Here is a 24,671-nt window from a genome sequence, read left to right on the forward strand (position 1 = left end):
ACCACCACCTTACAATTTGAGACAACCTCATAATTTTGGGGGTTCTGACTCCTGATTTTTTAACTTTTGGTGTTTGCGGTACTATGCAGGTGTCTTGATGGGTTGTGAATGGAGTCCTGATGTTACCAGGTCCCATGTCACTGAGGGCTGAAAGATGAAGGTTGGGATTTTCAAAAGTATTCAGCATTGGTCTTTTGCCATTGACTTCCTACCAGAGCAGAGTTAGGCTAACTGAGCACTTTTTCAAAATGCCAGCTGAAGACTAGGATTTTGAATTGGTAGAATAAGTGAATAGGGACAGGTCATAGAACAGCAGAGTGATATGCTCTTGGCATCTTTTCCTGTATTCTGTACAGTTGAGTTTCTGTGCTGCCTTCACCTTCAGCCTCTGATCTGGCGATTTAAAATTGGCCAGTCTGTAGGTGACTAATACATGGATTGCTGGGGGCACATCTTCATCAGTGGGAAAGTGCACTGATTATATAAGTTTTGTGGGAAGCTGGATGTAACCATCATCATCCTTTCAGTCTTGTGCCTTGAAGAAATTATACTGAGAAACATCCATGTATTTGTATATAAGACAAGAGTGAACATGGTGTTGAAATTTGAGGAAACCATCAGTCTAACTTAAGTGCATTGCTGTTTTAGCAAGATTGCTGTTTTATTTAATGTGATTTTCAAAATGCTAAAGGAAATAAGCTTGTGTTTTTGTCAGGATTCTATAGAAAAGCAAGATGAAATCTCAAGTTCTAGGGAGCCAGTGTCATAATAACTTGGGGTTGCCTGCCTGGATTAGAGGTGCAAAGCAGCTATCAAGTGGCTCCTTCACAATTAGTTAAACAGGAGAACTATTTAAAAAAAACCTTTGCAATCTTTTGAATCTCAACTGGAAATCAAAGTTGATGATGCTTATGGTACTCTGTTCGTAAATTGCTTTCCATATGTCTCTTTGTAGAAAGAAAAGGAGTACTTGTGGCACCTTAGAGACTAACCAATTTATTTGAGCATAAGCTTTCGTGAGCTACAGCTCACTTCATCGGATGCGTACTGTGGAAAGTGTAGAAGATCTTTTATACACACAAAGCATGAAAAAATACCTCCCCCCACCCCACTCTCCTGCTGGCAATAGTTTATCTAAAGTGATCACTCTCCTTACAATGTGTATGATAATCAAGTTGGGCCATTTCCAGCACAAATCCAGGTTTTCTAACCCCCGCCCCCCCCCCCACACAAACCCACTCTCCTGCTGGTAATAGCTTATCTAAAGTGACCACTCTCCTTGCAATGTGTATGATAATCAAGGTGGGCCGTTTCCAGCACAAATCCAGGGTTTAACAAGAACGTCTGAGGAGGGGGGGGGTTAGGAAAAAACAAGGGGAAATAGGGGAAATATTTTCCCTTGTTTTTTCCTACCCCCCCCCCCCAGACGTTCTTGTTAAACCCTGGATTTGTGCTGGAAACGGCCCACCTTGATTATCATACACATTGTAAGGAGAGTGGTCACTTTAGATAAGCTATTGCCAGCAGGAGAGTGGGGTGGGGGGAGGTATTTTTTCATGCTTTGTGTGTATAAAAGATCTTCTACACTTTCCACAGAATGCATCCGATGAAGTGAGCTGTAGCTCACGAAAGCTTATGCTCAAATAAATTGGTTAGTCTCTAAGGTGCCACAAGTACTCCTTTTCTTTTTGCGAATACAGACTAACATGGCTGTTACTCTGAAACCTCTCTTTGTAGAATTTCTTCTGGGTCAGGTATGGGAGCATCTTCTTTTCTATATCAGGACTCAACTGTGGCTCATGCTATGCGTTGAAAAGATTGTGGACATAGTTTCCTGCAAGTGATATAGCACATGGTCACTAGCTTTTTAGAGGGTTACTCTTAATACAGTCACAGTGTGTGCAGCTAATGTAATATGTTTCTATCTTTGGAAAGGCAGTAGGAGAGTTTGCTGTAGTGTAAAATGTGTTAACTTTAATTGAGCGAGTACTGGGTGGAGCGTTTTGTTTAAAAAAAAAAAGTCAGTATAATTGTTTTGAAATGTGCCAGAATTTCAGTCCTGGAAACTGAGGATGTCCACAGGTCCAATATGAGACAGGAAGTGGCTCTACATGCTTTTCCACGTCTCTGCCCTGCCAATGAACTGGACCTTAGCTCTGTTCCTCAGGGGCCATCTCGAGGCCTGAGTAGGTAGTCTGGTTTTTGTAGCTTTTCATTTTTTTCACCCTTTAAGATTGTGAACAGAGGTATCAGATATGGTGAACCAACCAGTCTGTCCAGTTGTCTGTTACTTAAGTGAGCAAACAGGCATCTGATGATGATTATTCTAGATCATTAATTATAGATTGAAACTAGTGACCTAGAATTGGTTGGCTGCATAAACTTCACTACCAATTGTCTCATCCATCTAGTTCTCCATGAGGGATAGGATATTGCAGTGGAATGAGGTCCCCACACGTCTTATTGCTGGAGATATGTAATACAACCTTCTAACTTTCTCCTCCTTGGTTTTTGCTTGCAGAAATCCGCTATGCAACTGTATATTGGATGAAAACTGAGAAAACAATCCAGGTCAAAGATATATTGGACAGAAATGGAGATGCCTATGGCTTTTACAATGACACCATACAATCAACAGGGTGGGGGATTCTGGAGATCAGAGCAGGCTATGGGAGTCAGTCCATAGGCAATGAACACCTCATGTATGCAGCTGGCTTTTTGGAGGGCTATCTCACAGCTCCGTAAGTACCTTTCAAGTTAGCTTACTCTGTAAGTACCTAATTTCAGTGCATGATACTGCCAGCTTTTTCTTCAGGTCTCTTTTCTCCCTCTCTATTTTGATGCATATAAGTTAACTATAAATGTGGCAGTTCAGATATTTGTTACAATATAATACTTATCACCTTTCATTCAAAGATTTCAAAAAGTTTGTTTTTTAACAGAGAGTCTCACAACAGGCTGGAGAGAGAGAGATGAGTATTAAACCCATTTTACTGATGAGGAATTGAACCACAGAGATTAGTCTCTAAGGTGCCACAAGTACTCCTTTTCTTTTTACAGAGATTAAGTAACTTTTCTAAAATTCAACAATTGGAATGCAAGCCCAGAGTCCTGTCTCACATTTCCCCCAAGTAGATCACAAATGGATGAATTAGTCATTCTTGAAAAATAGCTCTTATGGAGGGATACGTACATCTTCCCTTCCTTTCCTTGCTCAAATGCTGAAAGTACCCGAGTTAACATAAGGCAGTTGTTCTCCCTTGGGACACTTGCATAAGTCTTCCATGTTGAAATCTGGAAACAAATGGGGGCATCTCAAGCTTCCCCATCTAACTGCCTGCCACATTCATCTCTGTGCATTTGGAAGGTCTGTTCTCCAAGAGCCAGCATTGTCTGAATTTTCTCCCATAAGAGATAAGTAAGTCTCTTTATGCCCTTGTTCTCTCCTTTTGCACACAGCTGTGACCATGCAGCTTAACTATTGCTTTTAAAGACTCTCCTCGTCTGATAACAGCAAGTGGAAAGCATAACAGTCTGTTCCAAGATGCTGAAGGCTTTACTTGCATCAACAACTGCTCAGCTGTCAGGCATCAGGCTACAGCAAAGCTATCTAAATAGACTGGCATGCTCTATTTCACTAAGGAGCACATAGAACTTCCCTATGTTTCAGAAAACTTATGAAAAAAATGTATGATGAAATAAACTAAGAGGTGCTGATGCTCTTCTACTAGATCTTATCCTTTACCACATAGACTAAAAGTATGTGTCCTGTTGTGCTTTTTTTTTTTTTAACTTGTAAAAACAAAATGACTTGCAAATAAAGGAAAATCACCACTTCATCCCCCCTATCCCCCACACACCCCTCCACTCTTAAAAGGGAATAATTTGGCTGTTCCTGTGTTCATTTAGTACCCTGAACACCCTGTACCTGTGTTCATTTAGTACCCTGATTAAAATGAGGACAATTTTATTTTTTAGCATTGCTCCCAAAAGCTGCATTACCTGGTACTATAAGGAGTGAGGGGGAAAATAGTTTATTTTATAATTGCTTTTGGATTTTCAGAATTCACAGTTCAAATCTGGTGGACGCTACCTGTTAAATTCCTTAATACTAACTAGTTGTATTCAGACTGGGATGCAATCTGTCATTGCTTGGACTAGAAATGGCTCTGAGTTCTTTCAAGTACCCTTGTTTTATACATGAACTGAGAATTATTGGCACAGATTTTCAAAAGCAGGTGCCTGAAGCTAGGCACCTAAATCCATGTTTAGGCAGCTAAATCAATGTCCTGACTTTCAGAGGCACTGAGTGTCACAGTTACAGGGCTGGCTGCACCTCGGATCCCTTCTCTGGTCTCTGAGTGCACCCCCACAGGTAATAGCCCTCATGTCCTCACCTTTTCCAGGGTGGAATCCTACAATGCTCACTTAGACGTGGCCCTGGGTTACAGTATCTGTGGATCAGCTGCACTTACCCCTGCAGACCTGACTGGGTTTGGGTCTCGTCATACTTCCTTTCAGTGGCAGACAGAAATAAAATTGAAAGGAGTACTAGGCCTCATTTTGCTCATCCAATTACAGAGCAACTCCAAATCCATCACACTGAGCCCCTGCGTTTCTCATGTACTTCAATGGAACATGATAGGTCCGAGAGAGCTAACTTTAAACTTGAAATATCATTGGTCAAACATCACTCTGGTATGATCTCTCCCAGCCTGCATCCTGCAAGTGATGCTCCTCTTGATTTAAAGAGGTAAATTGAAATTCTCCTTTGGCGTGTACCTTGAGATTCTCAGTCCGGTTTCCTAATTGCCTTACATTTTGTCCTAGGTAGAACAGAAAAGCTTAAACTTAATCTAATGAGCTGATTACTGCTTGAGTATGACACCATTATAAAGCATGAAGGACTTAGACGTTTCATTTAATATCTCAAGGCAATTAAAAAAAAGATCACTTGAGTCCCTGAACTCCTTCCTCCCTTCTGTCTGATCTCTGATTCGTATAAGGAGGCGAGGCCTCTCAAGAAGCTACAAGTCCCTGATTCTGCACTGGCTTGGTCAGTGAGCAGCCTAGAGATGCCACTGGTGTAAAGTGTGCCCTCTGTTGCTGGACATTCACTAGGTGTGGCAGATAGAGGTGTTTGTCGGGGGGCTGGTTACAACTCCTTGATTACCTGCCCTGGCCCAAGCACTTATTAGAACAACCTGGGAGCTTCTCTAACTTGCTTATCTGGCTGTCATCCCCAAGGGAGCATCTGCCAGATGTAGTGTACTGCACTCTGGCCATTCCCCTTCCCTGTCCCCAACATGCCCCCTCCGCTGGGGTCTGAGGGGGAGCACTATGTAGGGGCCCACTCTGCAGGTTCTGTGCCTGCTGTGAGAATCCCCAGAGGTGGAGTCATGGTGAGTCTCTCCTTCCTTTGTGCTGCCTGAGTGGTACAATGGGAGCAAAGCAGAGATGAGAGTTTTCTGCTTACATAGGACTTAAGTGGTACATAGGCCCTCTGCAGAGGAATGCATTTCACCCTCAGATAGGAACTGGGAATAAGGCCTGCGGATCTTGCAAACCTATTCGTCCCAATGAGGGTTGCCCTTACAGTGAAATGACCTAGGATTGTTGCAGACTTTAACAGAAAGAAGTCTGGCCTTGTGACAAGTGCTCAGCATGATCATATGCAACCCAGGTTACATAGTTGGCCATGATGTATTGCTCTCAATGCTAGGCGGGAGCTCCCTACACAGATGAGTGGCTTAGTTCTGCTCACTCTGGATCCCAGCAAAGCTCCTGGCAATTCCCATCCATTCCTCTTCCTCAAAACAGTAAGGCCAGAGAGAGTCTTTAGTGCTCTGGAAGTGTGCAGGACCCCTTTTTTCCTCTTTAAATATACATTTTTGCATAGATATTTAGCTAATCCATTGAGGAAGAAACACTTGGTTAATTGGTAGTAAAACACTGTTAGATATCAGTTGAGTTTTTCACAAGCTATCAAATCAGCATCCACCTGAATGCTTTCTTGATCCCAAATGGGATCATCTTCCAGTAAACCATTTGTGTCATACTTTCAGTTAACGTGTTAGGACATCCAAGATGCTACTGACCTAAAGCATGCTGGAAAACAGAAGTTTCATTATAGAGATACTTTAATCTCATTTTCTCATCTTTTTCCATTGTAAGACAGTTTGAGTGGGTGGTGAGCTACGCCATTTATACTCTGAAAAGTCTCCTCTTATTACATGCATCATGGTTTGTCTTGCACCAGAGATGCAAAGCTAATACTGTGATAAAGAAACAGCTGACTTGCAAACTATGCTGCTTATCTGTTACTATTCATGAAACCAGAATTGAAAGAAATGAAGGAAAAATGGCAGAAAATAACTTTTGACACTTACTCTTTCAGGCGTATGTATGACCATACTTCAAACCTGTATCCACAACTAATTAAGAATCCCACCATTCTAAGCACCATTCAGGAGTTTATGGGGTATGTATTGAGTTACTAGAAATGTGATTCTTGCATTCATGGCTTAGAAATAAAAGAATGATGGAATCCTCAGGTCTTTCAGCAGAGTTTGTTGATCTTGTTTGTGTGCTAAAGAGGAAGTAGAGGCTCCTTCTGTTATGATTATGTACCTAACAAGAATAAAAAGTGCAAACATATATTAAGAAGGGAATATGCCCTGTTCCCTATTCTGTTCCTTCAAAGAGGCATTTGAACTCTCACAAACAGGTTTAATTAATGCCAACTAATTCACAAGCTTACTGTATTCAGTTACTTTATGGACAAGCTTGTGTACTGAATACCACATTGGACTATCTCTTGGCACCTGTAATTTTTCCTATATATTTCCTACTGTAGACATTTGTATAGTGTATATTCTATAAGGTCAAGTACATTGTATGTTAGTTACTAAGTGCTGGAATCTTTCACTTACACCTGCGAGAATCAGGAGTGACTTTGTTCAAGTCAATGGAGTTACACTAGTTTAAAACTGGTGCACATGAGAAGAGAACCAGGCTCTAAATTGGGTGGCTCAGCATTTGGCCTAACTTATTTATTTCCTTAGGTTCATGTGTTGATATAATTTCTGTTTTCTTTCTTCGACTACAAATATTTCTGCAAAACCTCAGCCATTTCTGTAAGCTGTGCCTTTTGCCCATTTTTATGCTAGGAAGTGATGGCTCCATGGGTAGCATGCTTTCAGTAGTTCTGGACCCCACACTAGGACTTGTGCTTGTGGCTCATGCTGTTATTGCTGCACATATAAGTAGTGATCCCTCTCATAAGGTACTACATTAAAGGCATTTTTTTGGCCTGTTGAAGCAGAAGTTAAGGATCCCAATGCTTCCTTATACCCCTCTAACCACCAGCCTTTCCTCAATGAAAAAAATAGCAGGCAATCACTATGCCCTGGTAAACATTCCAGGCGAAGTTCTATGCTGCATCTCCAAAGAGACGCTGCACAGCAGGTGCAGCTCAGGGAGGTGGATGGGGGTGAAAGTGGCTTTATACCCACCATTGCATGGCCCAGACTATGGATTGCTGTGGGGATTGATCTGCTTTACAGCAACCTTTGCTGGGCTGGCTATAGGCTGCTATACAGTACAGAAAACCTGTAGGCCTGAGAGCTATGACCATGCCCCCAAATGTTCCCAGGATGCACACTATTCCTGAGCCTGTGGAGGGAGGGAATGGGGGCATCATAGAGCCATTTATGTCAGCCCTACCTTGCGACAGCACCAAGGGAATTCGGTTGCAGTCATTTTACACTCCTGTATGCTTACCAGACTTGGGTAAAGGGGCTGGAGCAGGGGCCAGAATTTGGTCTGGCCTATTTTAACAAAACATGGTGTTTTATATTCTAAGCTCTGTCTGGGAGGTGGAGTGGGGAGGGAAGGGGAGAGACAGCTATGGCTGAGCAGCATTATCACAACTACATTTGTCCATGGTTAATCCTCTCTATTATTTAGTTAATTATGGTGTAAAGTGTTTTTCTTTGTAGGAAACATGGAATATGAAGAGTGCTCTGTAAAACCAAATTTTTTCCTTTGCAGGAAACAGGATCAATGGACCAGACAACAAATCAAAAATAATAAGGATGACCCCTTCTGGAGGCATGCTGGCTATGTTATTGCACAGCTGGATGGGCTGTACATGGGAGCCCAAGAATGGGCTAAGCACCACAAGCAAAGAGTAAGAGTGATGAAGCTCTCTAAGTGATTCTAGGGGGAGGAGGGAAGGATAGGGTAATTCAAAGTCAAAGATGTAGAAGATATTTAAAGACAAGGGTCTCTGCTGACCTATTCAGCAAACAAAGCTTTCATTAACATTAGTGGATATTCGATATGGATTATGTAAGAAGTCTTCAGTGCAGATCAGAGAAATTTTCCCTAAAACTAATTTGCAACTCTGTCTTCTTGAATGCTGGTGGGGAATGATTTTATAATGCACACTCAGATTGGAAGATTGCACTCTTAATTGGTTTCTGGGCAAATAATTCTTGGGTGTTCAAAGTGGCAAGAATATTGTGAATAAAAAACTGGGAGGTCACTAAAGCTTTCACCTTTATTTTCAAAGGTAACTTTAAAGCCCTGGATTTTTTAAAAAAAATTAGTCTTTCATTTTAGAGTGTGTGTGACAGTATTATGGCAGAGTTGTTTGTGATTCATATTAGAATTTGTATTGGAAGTATCATTTCAAAGATCCAGATCATCAGCTGGTGTAAAACAGTGTAGCTCCATGAACTTCAGTAGAACTACAGTAATTTACAACGGCTAAGGATCTGTCCCAAAATGTCTAATGCATGTCACACAGTGAAAGTAAGGACTTCAGTAACTGACCTTTCAATCTTTGCCTAGGACTGCAAGGAAGAGGGAAGGTTGGGAGTGGTGAACTGCAAGGCAGAAACATTTAAAATAGCAAAGCCCTTTTTTTTTTTTCTGTAGAATTTGCTTTGGGCCTTTATTGCAGGGGGAGCCAGACAGTGAAAAAGAAAGAGACAGGGTCCGTTCAGAATAATGGAGAGACACTTCTCTGTAGGCCAGAGTTGCTGAGATTCTGTTAAGAAAGCTTGACTCTCGGACAAGACTGCACAAGCTTTCATAACTAGGGCCCTACCAAATTCACGGCCACGAAAAACACATCACGGACCGTGAAATCTGGTCTTTTGTGTGCTTTTATCCTATATTATACAGATTTCATGGGGGAGACCAGCATTTCTCAAATTGGGGGTCCTGACCCAAAAGGGAGTTGCAGGGGGGTCACAAAGTTATTTTAGGGGAGTCTCAGTATTGCCACCCCTACTTCTGTGCTGCCTTCAGATCTGGGTGGCTGGAGAGGAGCAGCTGTTAGCCGGGCACCCAGCTCTGAAGACAGTGCCCTGCCAGCAGCAGTGCAGAAGTAAGGGTGGGAGCGGGGCGAGGCGGAGCGGGGCGGGGCAAGGCGGGGTGGGAGCTTGGGGGAAGGGTGGAGTGGGGGCAGGGCCTGGGGAGGAGCCAGGGATGGAAGAGGTGGGGCAGGGGTTTGGGGGAAGGGGTGGGGCGGAAAGGGGTGGAGTGGGGGTGGGGCCTAGGGGGGGAATGGGGGCCAAGCACCCCCTGGGTAGAGGGGAAGTCGGCACCTATGGTGAATTTGGTAGGGCCCTGACTACACAGCATCCTTTGGACTTCAAAGGATTTGTTGCAGGACTTCGATCAGTGTCTTGAGGCTCTCCCAGAATCCTGAAGACAAGATGCTAATTCCTGAGCAAATGGATTCATCGGAAGACTTTAGACATGTAGGAGTATGCTTGTGATGTCCCCTTTTCTCCATCTCACCTCTCCCACTTTTCCCTAGGGGGAATGCTTGTTCCAGGTTCTGGGTGGTCATGACTTAAAGCCAGATGCAGGATGTTCAAAAGCACTCAGCATTGGCCTAGTCCTGCTGCCATTGAAGTCATTTGGAATTTTACCATTGATGTCAGTGGGGGAAAGAGTTAGACCAGCACTGAGCGCTTTTGAAAATCCCATGCAGACAGTATACAAAGTATTGTCCTGATCCAGTCAGCAATGGTGTATGCATCATCACAATCACTTACCTTGTACACAGTGCCAAAAAACATGGCCCTTTTAAGTAGATCACTGTAAAGGGCTCAGCTCACCTCTGGAGTTGCTCCTTGTGGTCAGGCATGGCAGCTCTCACCCTGTCTGGCACCCCCTGCCGACCGATGCTCTGGTCCTCTGGAGGTCAGCCTCTTCCTGGGATGATCCTACAGCCAGGTCATGATTTAAGTCCACCCATTCCAGGGTGACATACAGTCCAACAAAATAAAAATCCAGTCCTTATATCTGGTGTCTGGCTCCAATGCTGGGCCCTGTAGTCCTTTCCCCTTCTCTGGCCTTGTGCCACCATACCAGTGGTTGGTATGGGAACCCAGGCACACACAGTACACCACTTCCTAGCCCAGGGAACCTATAACCAGCAGCCAAAGACTGCTCCATCTCACTTCTTGCTGCTACCTCCATGGGCTTCTTCCTACTCAGCTTGTCAGGCCTTCTCCCCTGCAATCTCTCAGTCCAACTCTTGATTATTTTTGAAAGTGGTTTCTCATGTATAATTTAATATAGAAACTAAAGTTGTCCTATATACCGACTCCTAGGACCCTCTTCTGGGTACATCACACTGTTGTTTAAAAAAAACTCAACACTTGAGTCATCCCGCTGTTTATAGACCTGAGGTACCTTGCCTGCCCCTCCCCTGCCATATCTTTTCACTAAAAAATGTGAGAGTATAAAGCAATATAATAAAAGTTAAATGTATGTCTCGGCCTTCCGCCTCTAAATCACAGCCAATATTAGGGTCACCTGCTATACAAGATCTTAGCTTAGTGGGGAAATTTTGCTTATTATTGGAACTTTTGGCAAATGCTTTATTTTTGGAAGGTTTTTCCCTTCCCCTTTGTGCACATGTGCACAAAGCAGTGTATTACATTCTTTCTGCTGATTACTTCCACTTGAAAAGCAGAATAGTTTGAATAGCTCGTGGACAATACAGTTCTCCATTTTACTTCCATGTTAAAATAGGTAGCAATTGAGAGAACACCATTCTCTTCTCTTCCACCTCTCCCCAGCAGTCTCTCTTAAGAGAGGCCAGCTTCATGGTTAGGAACAGGGCTTCATGGAAGCACTGTACTTCTTTCCTACCTGGTTGCTTCCCCTTGCAAATCAACCAGTCTTATTCTTCCAGCCACAAGCACTCTGTCACCCTATTGAGCCTTGTCTACACAAAGGGTATGGTGTTAACAACCATGGAGAATTTTCTAAAAATTACCCTGGTGTCAAGAAGGCTTAAGATTAGAATTCTGTTTATATGTTTATCTGGAAGAGGCCAGGGGAGAGACTACCAAATGATAGGTTACAAATGAACTGTGAATTAGATCACTCTGGTCTCCTAAAGCCAGGATGGGATTTTTGAAAGTCCTTAGTCTAGTTCCTGGTGATTGGCTTTCTCTATTAACCAATCTGAGTAAGTAGTTTCACATTTGGCTAGTATCACTAAGCTTACCTAGCTCCCCATGCATCATTTATCTCCAGTCTTTCCAACCTCAGGATGTGTCTGATCAAAGAGTTTGTATACACAGGGAAGTTAGTATGAATAGCTAAACACATTAGCTATTGTGGGCTTTTTTTTCTCATGTAGACAAGCCCAAAGTCTTTGTGAGACCTTAGTGCTCATCTGGGTCATTAATAAAGACATTTAGATAAATGTACAACTGACTAAGTTTTCAAACCTAACAGTACAGTAGCTGCTGACTCTGGGCTTTCTGTACAGATACAACAGGTTTTAATAATTCTTGTTAACTTCTCCTTTTCTTCCTTAGTTGTTTTCTCCGTAGCAGTATTCCAGTATCAATATAGTGTAATTATGGCATTATATGAACAAATGTTTTATGTAAAGGGAATAACTTAATGATTCCTTTGGGGGTGAAAGAAAAACAAACTTGTATTAACAGCTGAAGTTGCTCACTTAGTCACTTCTCCATCTGAAAATAATTTTGTTTTGGTCTCTTTGCCTCCCAGCCCCTGAGTGTCTTTGATGTCCGCTTCCTGAATGCAGTTGGAGATTTACTGGACCTTATTCCTGCATTATTCACGTATTCAGTAGTGGGTTGGTATAAGGATGACCCAGCAGGCTTTGGGAGATATCAGTGGGACATCGGTCACTGCTCTGCTCTTATCAAGGTGAGGGCAACAAAATTTCTCATAGCTTCTAGCCCCTGAGTAGACTTGTATCATGATCATGTTGATGTAACCCTCATTATTATTTATATTTCAGGAGCACATAGGGGCCTCAATCAGGCGTCAGGGCCCCATCATCTTGATTCCATTTTGTTTTAACTGATACTGTACATAGATAGGTTTCAGAGTAACAGCCGTGTTAGTCTGTATTCGCAAAAAGAAAAGGAGTACTTGTGGCACCTTAGAGACTAACCAATTTATTTGAGCATGAGCTTTCGTGAGCTACAGCTCACTTCATCGGATGCATACTGTGGAAACAGCAGAAGTCATTATATACACAGAGACCATGAAACAATACCTCCTCCCACCCCACTCTCCTGCTGGTAATAGCTTATCTAAAGTGTTCATCAAGTTGGGCCATTTCCAGCACAAATCCAGGTTTTCTCACCCTCCGCCCCCCCCCCCCCCCCCCCCACAAACTCACTCTCCTGCTGGTAATAGCCCATCCAAAGTGACCACTCTCTTTAAAATGTGTATGATAATCAAGGTGGGCCATTTATTATCAAGTGAGTTTGTGTGTGTATGGGGGTGGGGGTGGGGGAGAAAACCTGTATTTGTGCTGGAAATGGCCCACTTTGATTATCATGCACATTGTAGGGAGAGTGGTCGCTTTGGATGAGCTATTACCAGCAGGAGAGTGAGTTTGTGTGTGTGGTTTTTGGAGGAGGGTGAGGGGGTGAGAAAACCTGGATTTGTGCTGGAAATGGCCCACCTTGATTATCATACACATTTTAAAGAGAGTGGTCACTCTGGATGGGCTATTACCAGCAGGAGATTGAGTTTGTGTGGGGGGGGGCGGAGGGTGAGAAAACCTGGATTTGTGCTGGAAATGGCCCAACTTGATGAACACTTTAGATAAGCTATTACCAGCAGGAGAGTGGGGTGGGAGGAGGTATTGTTTCATGGTCTCTGTGTATATAATGTCTTCTGCAGTTTCCACAGTATGCATCCGATGAAATGAGCTGTAGCTCACGAAAGCTCATGCTCAAATAAATTGGTTAGTCTCTAAGGTGCCACAAGTACTCCTTTTCTTTTTGTACATAGATAATTTTTCTAACAAATCATTCTAGTTCTTGCTTTTGTATCATGTTACTCTTGTATTTGGTCTTTCATTTGTCTCTAAATTGAAGTTGTTTAAGATCTGAAGATGGCTAAAAGCCACTTTGGAGAGATAGATGATAAGTTCCCATGCATTTTTTAAGGGGTACAAAACATCTCAGAATGGCCAATCATGTGACTCTGCAGCATGCCTTTGAAAAGGTCAGCATCTGATTTTCCAGAGCCAGTCTCTGTCCCTTGGTCTGGTAGTGATCAGGAAGACTGTTGAGGCAGCATTTTAGCTTTCTGGGGGGAGGACCGGGGGATACCTGTATCTGATTTAGAGGTAACCTCTTTGTGTAAATTTGGGGAGTTAAAGATGCTATAGGAGGCTGTGCAACTGGTGATTTTCACAATCATCCAGGAGAAGCACTATGGTCCTATGGCAATTGGTGTGATATAAAAATGGTTAGAAATTGGTTTTTCGTTTCTAGGGGTGGTCTCCTTCCCTGTGCTGGTACGGGGTTGGAACACTGCAGGTGTGGGCACAGTGCTCTGAGGAGGGAGTGCCATCTAGATCAACAGGCAGTCTTGGTTTGATTTAAAAAAGAATTTTTGAGAGAGGTTTTGTTATTGGGCTTCGGAAAGAATCTCACTGCAGATGGTGGCCGCAACATGGTGCTTCAAAGATTAAGGTGACAAAATGGGGAATTCTCAGGGTTCCAGATGGGATCTGAAGACTTCTGGGACACTCCCTTTTGGTGTGGGGAATGTCGCATCTCAGGAACCTTAGCTTAACCTTGAAAAGAGTCCGATATTTATGTACTGTAACTGGCTCCTGGATATTAGAGCTGAGTGAAAACTTAAAAATGTTCTGTCAATATACATTTAAAATTTTAAACAAATTTGCTTTTACTGACAAGGTCCCTTGTCTTTGCCTTCTGTACTTTCTATTTAACCAGGTCACCAAGAGGAACATACACAAAACCAGCATATTTTCAGCTCATATTGAAGAATATTGTAGAAAGCAAATTTTGCATTTGTAAATATGAGTATTTAAGCAGGAAACTTGATTCTAAGTAGCACTCAGGGAACTGAAACATATCATAATACATGTGTCCAATAAAAACTAAACTAACTAATTTCAAATAATTACTACTAATTGCTTGTAAACAGCGAACTGACCAAGGATTATTCCCAGAAATGTCAGTGACTAATTTTTAACAGCTATAGCTGGCTGCCATTGTAGGGCAGCTTCTCCAAGCTGACCTCTGTAAATTTCCCTTAACCGGTTCCACCCAGGTTGGCAACACGTTCTTTTTTTAAAAAAAGCAAACAGAACACAAAACAAACCTTCATAACAAAAATTCTTTCCTCCCAGGTGCCTTGTCTGGGGTGAAGGTGTTAGCCTTCCTCCCCAACTTGGAGGCCAGGTCACACCACCTCAATCTTTTCTCCTGTGGGCTGGGAGAGGTCAGCAGGCAACCAGTGCTTCCCCTGCTCACGTCTCTCTCAGAGTAAGGCAAGAGTCAGGTTGTATGCCATGCTTTTTCCCAGAACTTATTCTGGATGGCGGACAGAGAGGGGAGCCTTGTCCCACACCACACTGCAAAGCTCCTAATCCCAGGCCCTTAAAGAAACAGTACCCTGGGTTTCCCCAGACACTGTCACCTTCAGACCACTTCTTCTCTCCCAGCACCTGCAGCTGTCATTTCTTAGGCCCTTATATCTGCTCCAGAATTCCTGGTCTCCCAGGCATCCCCTCTCTGGCTTTAAAGATTATTAAATCTTATAAAGATTATAATCTCCCATTATAACAAGAGATTCAAACTTGATAGTCTGATAATTCTTGAACAAAGGCAAAATCCATCATATGGGTTTTTTGCAACAAGTTGTTCTTCCAGGTCTACTGGTGTAGAGTAGAGTGTTACAATAATCAGGATTACTCACTGTTCTGCTTCTGTTTTCTAGGTTCTCCCCGGATATGAGAACATCTATTTTGCTCATTCCAGTTGGTTTACATATGCAGCTACGCTGAGAATATATAAACATTGGGACTTCAACATCACTGATCCAAAGACTGTTACTGGTCGGATCTCATTCAGCAGTTACCCAGGTAACTGGGGTGAGAATAGGAAACCTCATACTCAGCTTTCATAAATGCATCTATGTCTGTATGTGCCTTCTCCACAGCTCACTGACTCTTGTGGACTCTTCTATAAAAGCCTTATAGACAGGACACTGTTACTGTAGGCACTGAGGCTGACCTACCTTAATACCCTTAGAAGCCAATAGAGGAAAATATTTTCCAGATTTATTGTTTTGAATGTGTCCTTTTTTAAAAAAATTGTCTGAGATTGTGTTCTGAAGAGTACTTGTTAAATATTCTGCAACCCCCTGGCGCAAATGTCATTCCTTTTGAAAGAGTTTGAATTCTGCTTGCTTGGTACATGTTCGCCTGCATTACTGATCTTTTCCCCACCCTGCCCAAGAGTAGCCCTACAGTGCTAGTGTGTCTCTGGTGATAATACAGTTCTGAACACTTCACTTTAGTGGTGTGACTGATACTAATGGGATTACTAGGGAGTATCAAATTTACATCATCTTTGACATTTGGTTGCCAGTCCTCAAATTGATTTTTCAATCGCCTTTTTGATTTGTGAAGGTGGGGGTACGTGTTGGGGGAGGGCGATTCTACCTGACCAGCGAACTTTAGGCTTACTCTCCCTTCAGAGGATGGTCTTTTTTTCTTGTTCTTTATGTATGCTTCATGTTTTAGTTATGTAGCCAAAACTACTTATAAACTGCCACAGACAGACTTGGCAGCACATCTCATTCTCCTCATCCTAGAGCAATGTTAGAAAGTGCCAGTAGTTAATGTTAAAATGTGGATTCTTGGTTTTAAAAAAATGGGTGGGAGTTCAGATGGATGGGTGGTGGAAATTATTCTAAACTTCAGGACTGGAAAAAGTAAGCAAAATGAAAAGCTGTTTGTGTTTGCATCACACACGTTTGAAGCTGAAATTCAAAACTTAAAATCGTTTTTTTAAAAAAATAGTTGAGATGGGTATGCAGGCAGAGGCTAATTCTGATAGAACTGTGGTCATCAATTTGTTTAGCTGAGGATTTCAGTACTCCAGTTAGTTGGTGTGTTTCCCTTGCAACAGAAGCTGAAGGGTCCTCAGTGTCTCTACCTACAAACAGCAATAACCCTGGGGTGGTAGTGTTTTTTTGAATGACATTTGAATGAAATTGAGGTTGAGGGACTGCTTGTCTTGTGCATCCTCTCTCTCCGCAATGGTCCTTAGGCACCACCTTCTCTTAGAGATTTGGGCTCTCATCTTTGAGAGGCTACTGAAGTCAGATTAGAAAATTTCCACCAAATTATCTCCTTTCAGTAGTGCATTCTAACAGTATTAGGAAGAAAGTCTCTATAGTAATTCCAGTCCCCACTGGCAAGGAATGCCACTCAGTCTCTGTCACCTGTTGAGAAGGAAAGGTACTGTCTAGGTACCTAAACAGACAGAAGGCTAAGGGCCAACCTGGATCTGAGATCTCTCTGAAAAGATGCTGTTGAGAACCATTGCACCCTTTAGAAAGGGAGATGGAGCTTACATGTGTACAGACATACTCTCTGTGCTTCAGATATGGAACCAGAACTACCGATTTAAAGTGTTGCCATTTGGGCTGGCATATGTGCCAAGTGTTACAAAATGCTTTGCAATCTTTGTGGCCTCGTCACACAAGACAAAAATCTGAGTCTTCCCTGATTTGACCAATTGGCTCGTCAAACACTTCACCTTGGAAGATATCAAAGAATCAGCCACTGAGGTGCTGGTATAACTAGAGTTCATTCTAGAAGACCCAAAGTCTCAACTTGTTCCCTAGAGACAGTCAGAATAGCCCAGAAATGTTGTAGACATGGCTCATCTTAAAGCTTTCTTGTGCCAGGACAGACTCTGATACAATGATATGGTAGAATTTGCCATTACCTGCAAATTTCAGCAAAGACAAAAAGCTACAAAAGTTAGGTGTCATGGCCACAGTGAGGTTCCTGGCTCCCAGGGTATGTGTCTACATGAGAGAAATTCAGCAGACTCTGAATTATGGTGTAGTATCACATGCCATTAGGAGAGCCAGATCCAGTGACCTCATCAGTTGGCACTAGCTGACAGTACGGCTCACAGACTCTTGCACTTTTCCAAATGATGGACAACAACTGAGACGCAAGCTTGGTGTCAGTCTAGGGACATCCTGCAATAAGGAAAACTTCCAAATTCTTCTGCTGTAAGTTGCAGTAATGTGATGGAGTCTTGTACCTTTCGGTCATTTAGCCCTCTGGGGTCTACAGTGGAACCCACAGGTCCCATGTCACAGCTCCAAATGAAGACTGCAGCCTTTTCCATGTACATGACCCACACCAGGCTATCACTTTTTCCCCTGAGCCAAGAGAAGTTTGTTCTGACAGAGCCAGCCAGCAAACTGTCTTGATAAAATACACTATATTCTGCCTGGTTGCAATCGTGCTATTAGCAACTTCTGGTTAAGGGCAACATATTGTTGGGAACCAGTCCCATCTCATTAACATCAGTGTTAATGGGATTTGGATATTAGCAACAGCATGCTTCTTATTAACAGCTTTTTTTTTTAAAGAAAGGGCCACCTGCAGGCATGTTTGCAAGACTGCAGCCCCGGAAGGAAGCACTGGGATGTGCAAACCTGCCTGAGGCCAGTGCTTCGCATGTCCCAGCCACTTCCTTCTGGGGCTATATCCCAGCAAACTGGCCTGCACACAGGGACCACAGGAGATAAAGGGCTGCAGGCCGGGGGTCTGCAGCCCAGATCCCGGAGCTGCACGGTACCTCTCTGTGCTCTCTGGGGGACTGCACACACAGAAGGAAGCGCTGGGACATGCTGAACTCTGACCCCTGGAGAGCGCAGGGAAAGGTGCCATGTAGCTCCGTGGGCCCCAGTCTCCCACTCCCCACAGAAAGCCCCAGCATCCAGGCTGCAGCTCCCCTCCCTGCTGCTGCCCTGCCCCCAGACAAGTTTGCAGGGCTGCATCCATGGAAGGCACGTCCCAACGCTTCCTTCTCTGGCTGTTGCTTCACTTCCACTTACTAGCAAATGCTGGATAATAGCAATAAGCGGAATCTACTGTAATTGGAAACGCAAATCAGCTCAGTGTAAATATAAGTATTAATTGACATTTCACAGATAGAGACGGTATGAAAGGCATAAAACAGAGACAGCCATCCCTCCAAGCCATCCCTGATAATTAGTTTACAAAAAGTAATTCTAGATTATATCTGGCCTACCTCATGACAGAAAAGTCTTGGCTCTTCTACTTTCCAAAGCTGCTTCACATCCCCTGTAAGAAGTGACATGTCCTCCCAGAAAAAAAAATATACCTCCTCTCCAGTCAGTGTACTGTTTGACCCCAACACGAGTCACGTTGCCCCAGATAGCAGATCCTCCACATTGTGTCGCAATAAATACTGTTTTTTTATTATAGCACCCTATCTTTTGCAGTCTGGTAAAGAGGTTGTTAGTTAGTTAACATTGGGTCACAGCACATATTATGTTTTTGATTAAGCATCCTTTATTTTGTAGTTAACAATAGATACAACTAGAGGGTCGTACGCTTCATTGCTTATGTCGGTCGAGCTGACAGATAGGGGTGGAGGGAGGTAGCAATGCACTCTCCATCTCTGAAACTGCAGCAATTTTACAGGATACTGCCACAAAACCTACATTTTATTGTCAGTTTGTCTTAGCCGCTCCTCTTTGTTGATTTATCAGTTTCCTGTCAACAACAAGTTCTCCTTGATGGTGCCCATTTGGTGCTGCGGGCAGAGGAGCCTGAGCAGTAGCATTGTGACAACAGAGGTAACTCAGCCAGTTATCACTCACTCCCTTCAGCGACCTTAACCCTAACCTTGCTGCCTGCATTGGTCATCTCTCCCCTGGACATTGCCCATGTGATGCTGCACACAGAGGAGCATTGTGACAACAGACACAAAGAGAAATGCCATTGAGTTGAGTGTAAGGCCTGGCTTTGCTCAGCCAATTAAGATTTCAAAACCAGGCTGAAATAAATGATGCTTTAGCCACCGGGTTACCCCTATAGAGAATACCACATGAATCTAAATACAGCAGATAAAATACAAAATTGCACAGGCCAGGACCTGATTTTTGCAGCTGCTGTGGGAAGCCCTGCTGCATGGACCATGGAGCCAAGCCTCAGGCAGGAACCAGAGCCTGATGCTCCTAGCCAGGGCCAGCTCCAGGCATCAGCGAACCAAGCAGGTGCCTGGGGTAGCAAATGTAAAGGGGCGGCAGGACGTTGCGCTCCGGGGTGGCAATTTGCCCTCAGTGGCAGCGGGAATTCGGTGGCCGCTCTGTCACAGCACGTTTCGCACTTGGCGGCAATTCGGCGGCGGGGACATGACTCTTCTTCAGTCACCAGCAGCAATTCGGCAGCCGCACCATCACTCCGCCTCCATGTTCGGCGGGAAGGATTCTGCCTCCCCGTTTGGTGGCAAGTTGGGGTTTTTTTGCCTCTTGGGGTGGCAAAAATGCTGGAGCCAGCCCTGGCCCTAGCACTATGATGTTCCATTGGGTGTGGTTCCCAGCATGTCTAGCAAAAGAGCAAAGAAAGCCAGGCAAGAAGTGGCTTCATCATGGACTCTCCAATGTGTTTGCTGTGTGCAGCTCTGTTCAAGAATTCAAAGAAGGCCTTCAGCGTGAAGGAGCAAAACAGAGATTGCTTTCTTGATGAAGACGACTTGCATAATATGCCTGCTTCCTTTGGAAAGACTCCCACTTATGGGATCCCCACTCAGAATCACTTGGGCCCCCCTCCTGAAAGAGATAATTATAGCCATTTTTGAAGAAGAAAACTAAAGAACACAATACATTAGCCAGCTGTCGAGTAGCCATCTCCGGACCCTGTGGATTGAGCGAGTTACTTATTGATATCTAACCTTCCATTTAAGCAAACTAATTGAGAGCCACCTCCAACTACACCTGTCTACTGACAATAATCCTGGACGCCTCCTGGTCAGGCTTCTGCCAGGACATGGAGCAGAGAAGCATTAGTCACATCACCAAAACCAATAGGTTCTGCCTGGAATGTGAAGGGTGAGGGGCCTGGAAGGAGCAGGGATGTGAGTGGCCCTGCGGGGGGTGGAGGGTTCTGGCTGAAGTGGGAACAAGCATGCCGGTTGGGGGGCAGGCTGGAGTTGGGGTGAAGAGTCTGGCTGGAATAGAGTGAGGGGGCCACTAACTCATACCCAATTCTTACCCTTTCCCTAACCTTGAGATCTCTTCCTCACCCCTGTATCCAGAGTGACTCTGCTGCCCTGTTACAGGCTTTTTTAAGGTCACTGCCTCACCTTTGTATTCTAAGTGATGTCTAGAACATTCTTGTAATTTTGGAATTTATGGATGCAGTGGTCAAAAGTTATTGTGTTACATGCAGACAAACCGAGAAATGCCATCAAGTTAAGTGTAGGGCCTCACTTTACTCAGCAGTTAATAGTGCCATGATGAATGAGGCTCCAGGTCCTGGAAACTTCAGTTTCCTACATTGTTTGGAGATAAGGTAAATGGCTCTGATCCAGAAGATGTAATCAGATTGCTTGTGTTGGCTTTGATACAGGAGTGACAGGGTTCATTTGAGAAGTTTGTTTGAGAGATGCTGATAACGATGGGAGACTGGTTTACAGATAGGTTAGATGGATTGTACAGAGAGGCAACAATTGACCAAAAAAAAGCAATTTCAGTTACATCAAGCTCTCATGCATCCTTAAACATAGATGACAAAGACAAAGATGAATGAATGGAACTCCAGCCATCTGCTGATATCTCTAGTTTCCACTTGTCCTTATTTCTGAGGGATTTTTCCCCTTGTTGAACTTGTAGCATGCATTTAACTTTTTCCTTTCTCCAAATATTGATATATTCCAGGCCACACTGGCATATTTGCACGTATGTTATTAGGCTGGGAAAGGATGACAGATGATATTTTATTGAAAAAGAATTGAGGATAAAAATCAGTGAATATGAAAACCCAGGAAGAAATCATCCTTTCTAGCTTACCTGGATGTTGATGTTTTTGTAATTAAAAATTCCACTTTTAAATAACAATTTATTGTATAAATTAAGAAAAAAATCACAAATAACAGAAGATGTGACCTGCCCGGGAGGGGGACCCAGCCAGCCAGACCACACACTACAAACAACCACACACAATCTCCTGGAAATGTCTACTTTTAAGATCCTTGAAAGACATGGTATTCTAAAAGATGGCTTGTTTGAGTCAGGTCCATCAGACCACTATATCTTCAAGGAGGAACAGGAATTGGCCTTTGCAGTCACATGGTAGGGGCTATTACTCCATTACAGGGCCTGTATATGGATATCTAAGGCTTGTCTACATGGAAATTGAAACCAATATAACTAAACTGGTTTATAATTAACAGCTTGAGTTATTTTGGTGCAAGCCTGTGTGTGGACACTTATTTCAGAGTAAGAATGGCCTATTCCAATATAATTTAAATTGGTAAAATCTACTTTTATTCCGAATGAGTGTCCACACACAGGTTTGCTCCCAAATAACTCAAGGTGTTAATTACAACTACAGACAAGTCCTAAGCATTTTGTACTGCCACTCATCACTGGAGTATCCAAGTGTGTAAAATAGACTATCAATAGAGAAGAGTCTTCTGACCTTCTTGGCATCTCTAGCTCTTCTCCCATATCTGATGATAGAAAACTAAAGGAGAGTGCTAAAGGAGTTGGCGGATGTGATTGCAGAGCCATTGGCCATTATCTTTGAAAACTCATGGCAATCGGGGGAAGTCCCAGACGACTGGAAAAAGGCTAATGTAGTGCCCATCTTTAAAAAAGAGAAGGAGGAGGATCCTGGGAACTACAGGCCAGTCAGCCTCACCTCAGTCCCTGGAAAAAACAGGGAGCAGGTCCTCAAGGAGTCAATTCTGAAGCACTTAGAGGAGAGGAAAGTGATCAGGAACAGTCAGCATGGATTCACCAAGGGCAAGTCATGCCTGACTAATCTAATTGCCTTCTATGACGAGATAACTGGCTCTGTGGATGAGGAGAAAGCAGTGGACGTGTTGTTCCTTGACTTTAGCAAAGCTTTTGACACGGTCTCCCACAGTATTCTTGCCAGCAAGTTAAAGAAGTATGGGCTGGATGAATGGACTATAAGGTGGATAGAAAGTTGGCTAGATTGTCGGGCTCAACGGGTAGTGATCAATGGCTCCATGTCTAGTTGGCAGCCGGTATCAAGTGGAGTGCCCCAATGGTCGGTCCGGGGGCCGGTTTTGTTCAATATCTTCATAAATGATCTGGAGGATGGTGTGGATTGCAGCCTCAGCAAGTTTGCAGATGACACTAAACTGGGAGGAGAGGTAGATACGCTGGAGGGTAGGGATAGGATACAGAGGGCCCTGGACAAATTAGAGGATTGGGCCAAAAGAAATCTGAGAGGTTCAACAAGGACAAGTGCAGAGTCCTGCACTTAGGACGGAAGAATCCCATGCACTGCTATGGACTAGGGACCGAATGGCTCGGCAGCAGTTCTGCAGAAAAGGACCTAGGGGTTACAGTGGACGAGAAGCTGGATAGGAGTCAACAGTGTGCCCTTGTTGCCAAGAAGGCCAATGGCATTTTGGGATGTATAAGTAGGGGCATTGCCAGCAGATCAAGGGACATGATCGTTCCCCTCTGTTCGACATTGGTGAGGCCTCATCTGGAGTACGGTGTCCAGTTTTGGGCCCCACACTACAAGAAGGATGTGGAAAAATTGGAAAACGTCCGGCGGAGGGCAACAAAAATGATTAGGGGACAGGAACACGTGACTTACGAGGAGAGGCTGAGGGAACTGGGATTGTTTAGTCTGTGGAAGAGAAGAATAAGGGGGGATTTGATAGCTGCTTTCAACTACCTGAAAGGGGGTTCCAAAGAGGATGGATCTAGACTGTTCTCAGTGGTAGCAGATGACAGAACAATGAGTAATGGTCTCAAGTTGCAGTGGGAGAGGTTTAGGTTGGATATTAGGAAAAAATTTTTAACTAGGAGGGTGGTGAAACACTGGAATGTGTTACCTAGAGAGGTGGTGGAATCTCCTTCCTTAGAAGTTTTTAAGGTCAGGCTTGACAAAGCCCTGGCTGGGATGATTTAGTTGGGGATTGGTCCTGCTTTGAGCAGGGGGTTGGACTAGATGACCTCCTGAGGTCCCTTCCAACCCTGATAGTCTATGATTCTAAAGCTGTGCTTGGGATAGGTTTTATTTATTGCTGCATTTTGGTTTTTGGAACTAACTACTCAGAACTTCAAGCTATGAGTGTTCCCTGCCTGTTTTGTGCTTGCAGAAACCTGTTATTGCTCTATGTTCAGAGAACAATTATTTGTAGAGTAATTCTCTTCTAGGTGTATTCCAATCTGAGAAAAGCCATGGAATCCTGATTTATGAGAGAGGATAATGGCTTGAGCCTTCAAAGTTGCTCTGGCTCTATTGTAGCACATATGCCTGATACAAGTTATATGCCTTTTTTGTTTGAGAAAGGAACATCTTTTGGTTAAAGCATGGGACTGTGAGGCAGAGCTGGAGTCTATTCCATGTTAAGAGCCCACAAAGATAACAGGAACTCTTCTGTTTTGTTTAAGGTTTTTTGATGTCTCTGGATGACTTTTACTTACTTGGCAGTGGCTTGGTAATGTTGCAGACCACAAACAATGTGTTTAACCAAACTTTACTTAAACAAGTGGTGCCCGAATCTCTCTTTGCCTGGCAGAGAGTCCGTATTGCCAACATGATGGCAGACAGTGGCAAAACCTGGGCACAAACTTTTTTAAGATGCAACTCTGGTAAGTAAGTTTATATGAACTTCTGAATAAAGAAAACACTCCCTACTTTTTTTCCCACCCAGCTTCTCCAGGCAGTAGTGAAAGATCTAACCTCCTCCTACTTGCCCCCTAGGAACCTATAACAATCAGTACATGGTCCTGGATATGAAGAAGGTTAAGCTGGAAGGAAGCCTGGAGGACGGAGCACTCTATATCGTTGAGCAGATCCCAACACTCGTGGAGTATTCTGATCAGACAAGTGTTCTCCGTAAAGGTAATCACTGCTTTGATAGCTTTAGGGTTAGGAAAATTCAACCATTTGTGCAAACTGATGGGAGTGTTATTTTACTTCTGGGACTCCAAGTTGGGAAGCTTTTTGTGTAAATGTCACCGAGATCCAATGGCAGTAATTTCTTGTGTGCACCTTGGTGTTTCATATGAAACTGGCTCCCACCTGCTGCATCTGAATGCAAATGGCCACCGTG

The 24,671-nt window shown here is 43.6% G+C and overlaps 1 protein-coding gene and 1 pseudogene across 2 annotated transcripts in view; both read left to right on the top strand.

Moving 5' to 3' along the window:
- Positions 1–24,671, top strand: part of PLBD1 (phospholipase B domain containing 1) — a 53,223-nt gene that overhangs the window by 16,087 nt on the left and 12,465 nt on the right. For both annotated transcript variants that reach the window (XM_048835329.2, XM_075124246.1), the window contains 7 exons: positions 2,522–2,741; positions 6,398–6,481; positions 8,053–8,191; positions 12,055–12,216; positions 15,283–15,427; positions 24,007–24,207; positions 24,320–24,460. In XM_048835329.2, the coding sequence (XP_048691286.1) occupies positions 2,522–2,741; positions 6,398–6,481; positions 8,053–8,191; positions 12,055–12,216; positions 15,283–15,427; positions 24,007–24,207; positions 24,320–24,460 (1,092 nt within the window). The remainder of the gene's footprint in view (positions 1–2,521; positions 2,742–6,397; positions 6,482–8,052; positions 8,192–12,054; positions 12,217–15,282; positions 15,428–24,006; positions 24,208–24,319; positions 24,461–24,671) is intronic.
- LOC142071017 (myosin regulatory light chain RLC-A pseudogene) lies at positions 19,948–21,154 on the top strand (annotated as a pseudogene).

The sequence above is a fragment of the Caretta caretta genome, chromosome 1, assembly GCF_965140235.1.
Source record: "Caretta caretta isolate rCarCar2 chromosome 1, rCarCar1.hap1, whole genome shotgun sequence".
Classification (NCBI taxonomy): Eukaryota; Metazoa; Chordata; order Testudines; family Cheloniidae; genus Caretta; species Caretta caretta.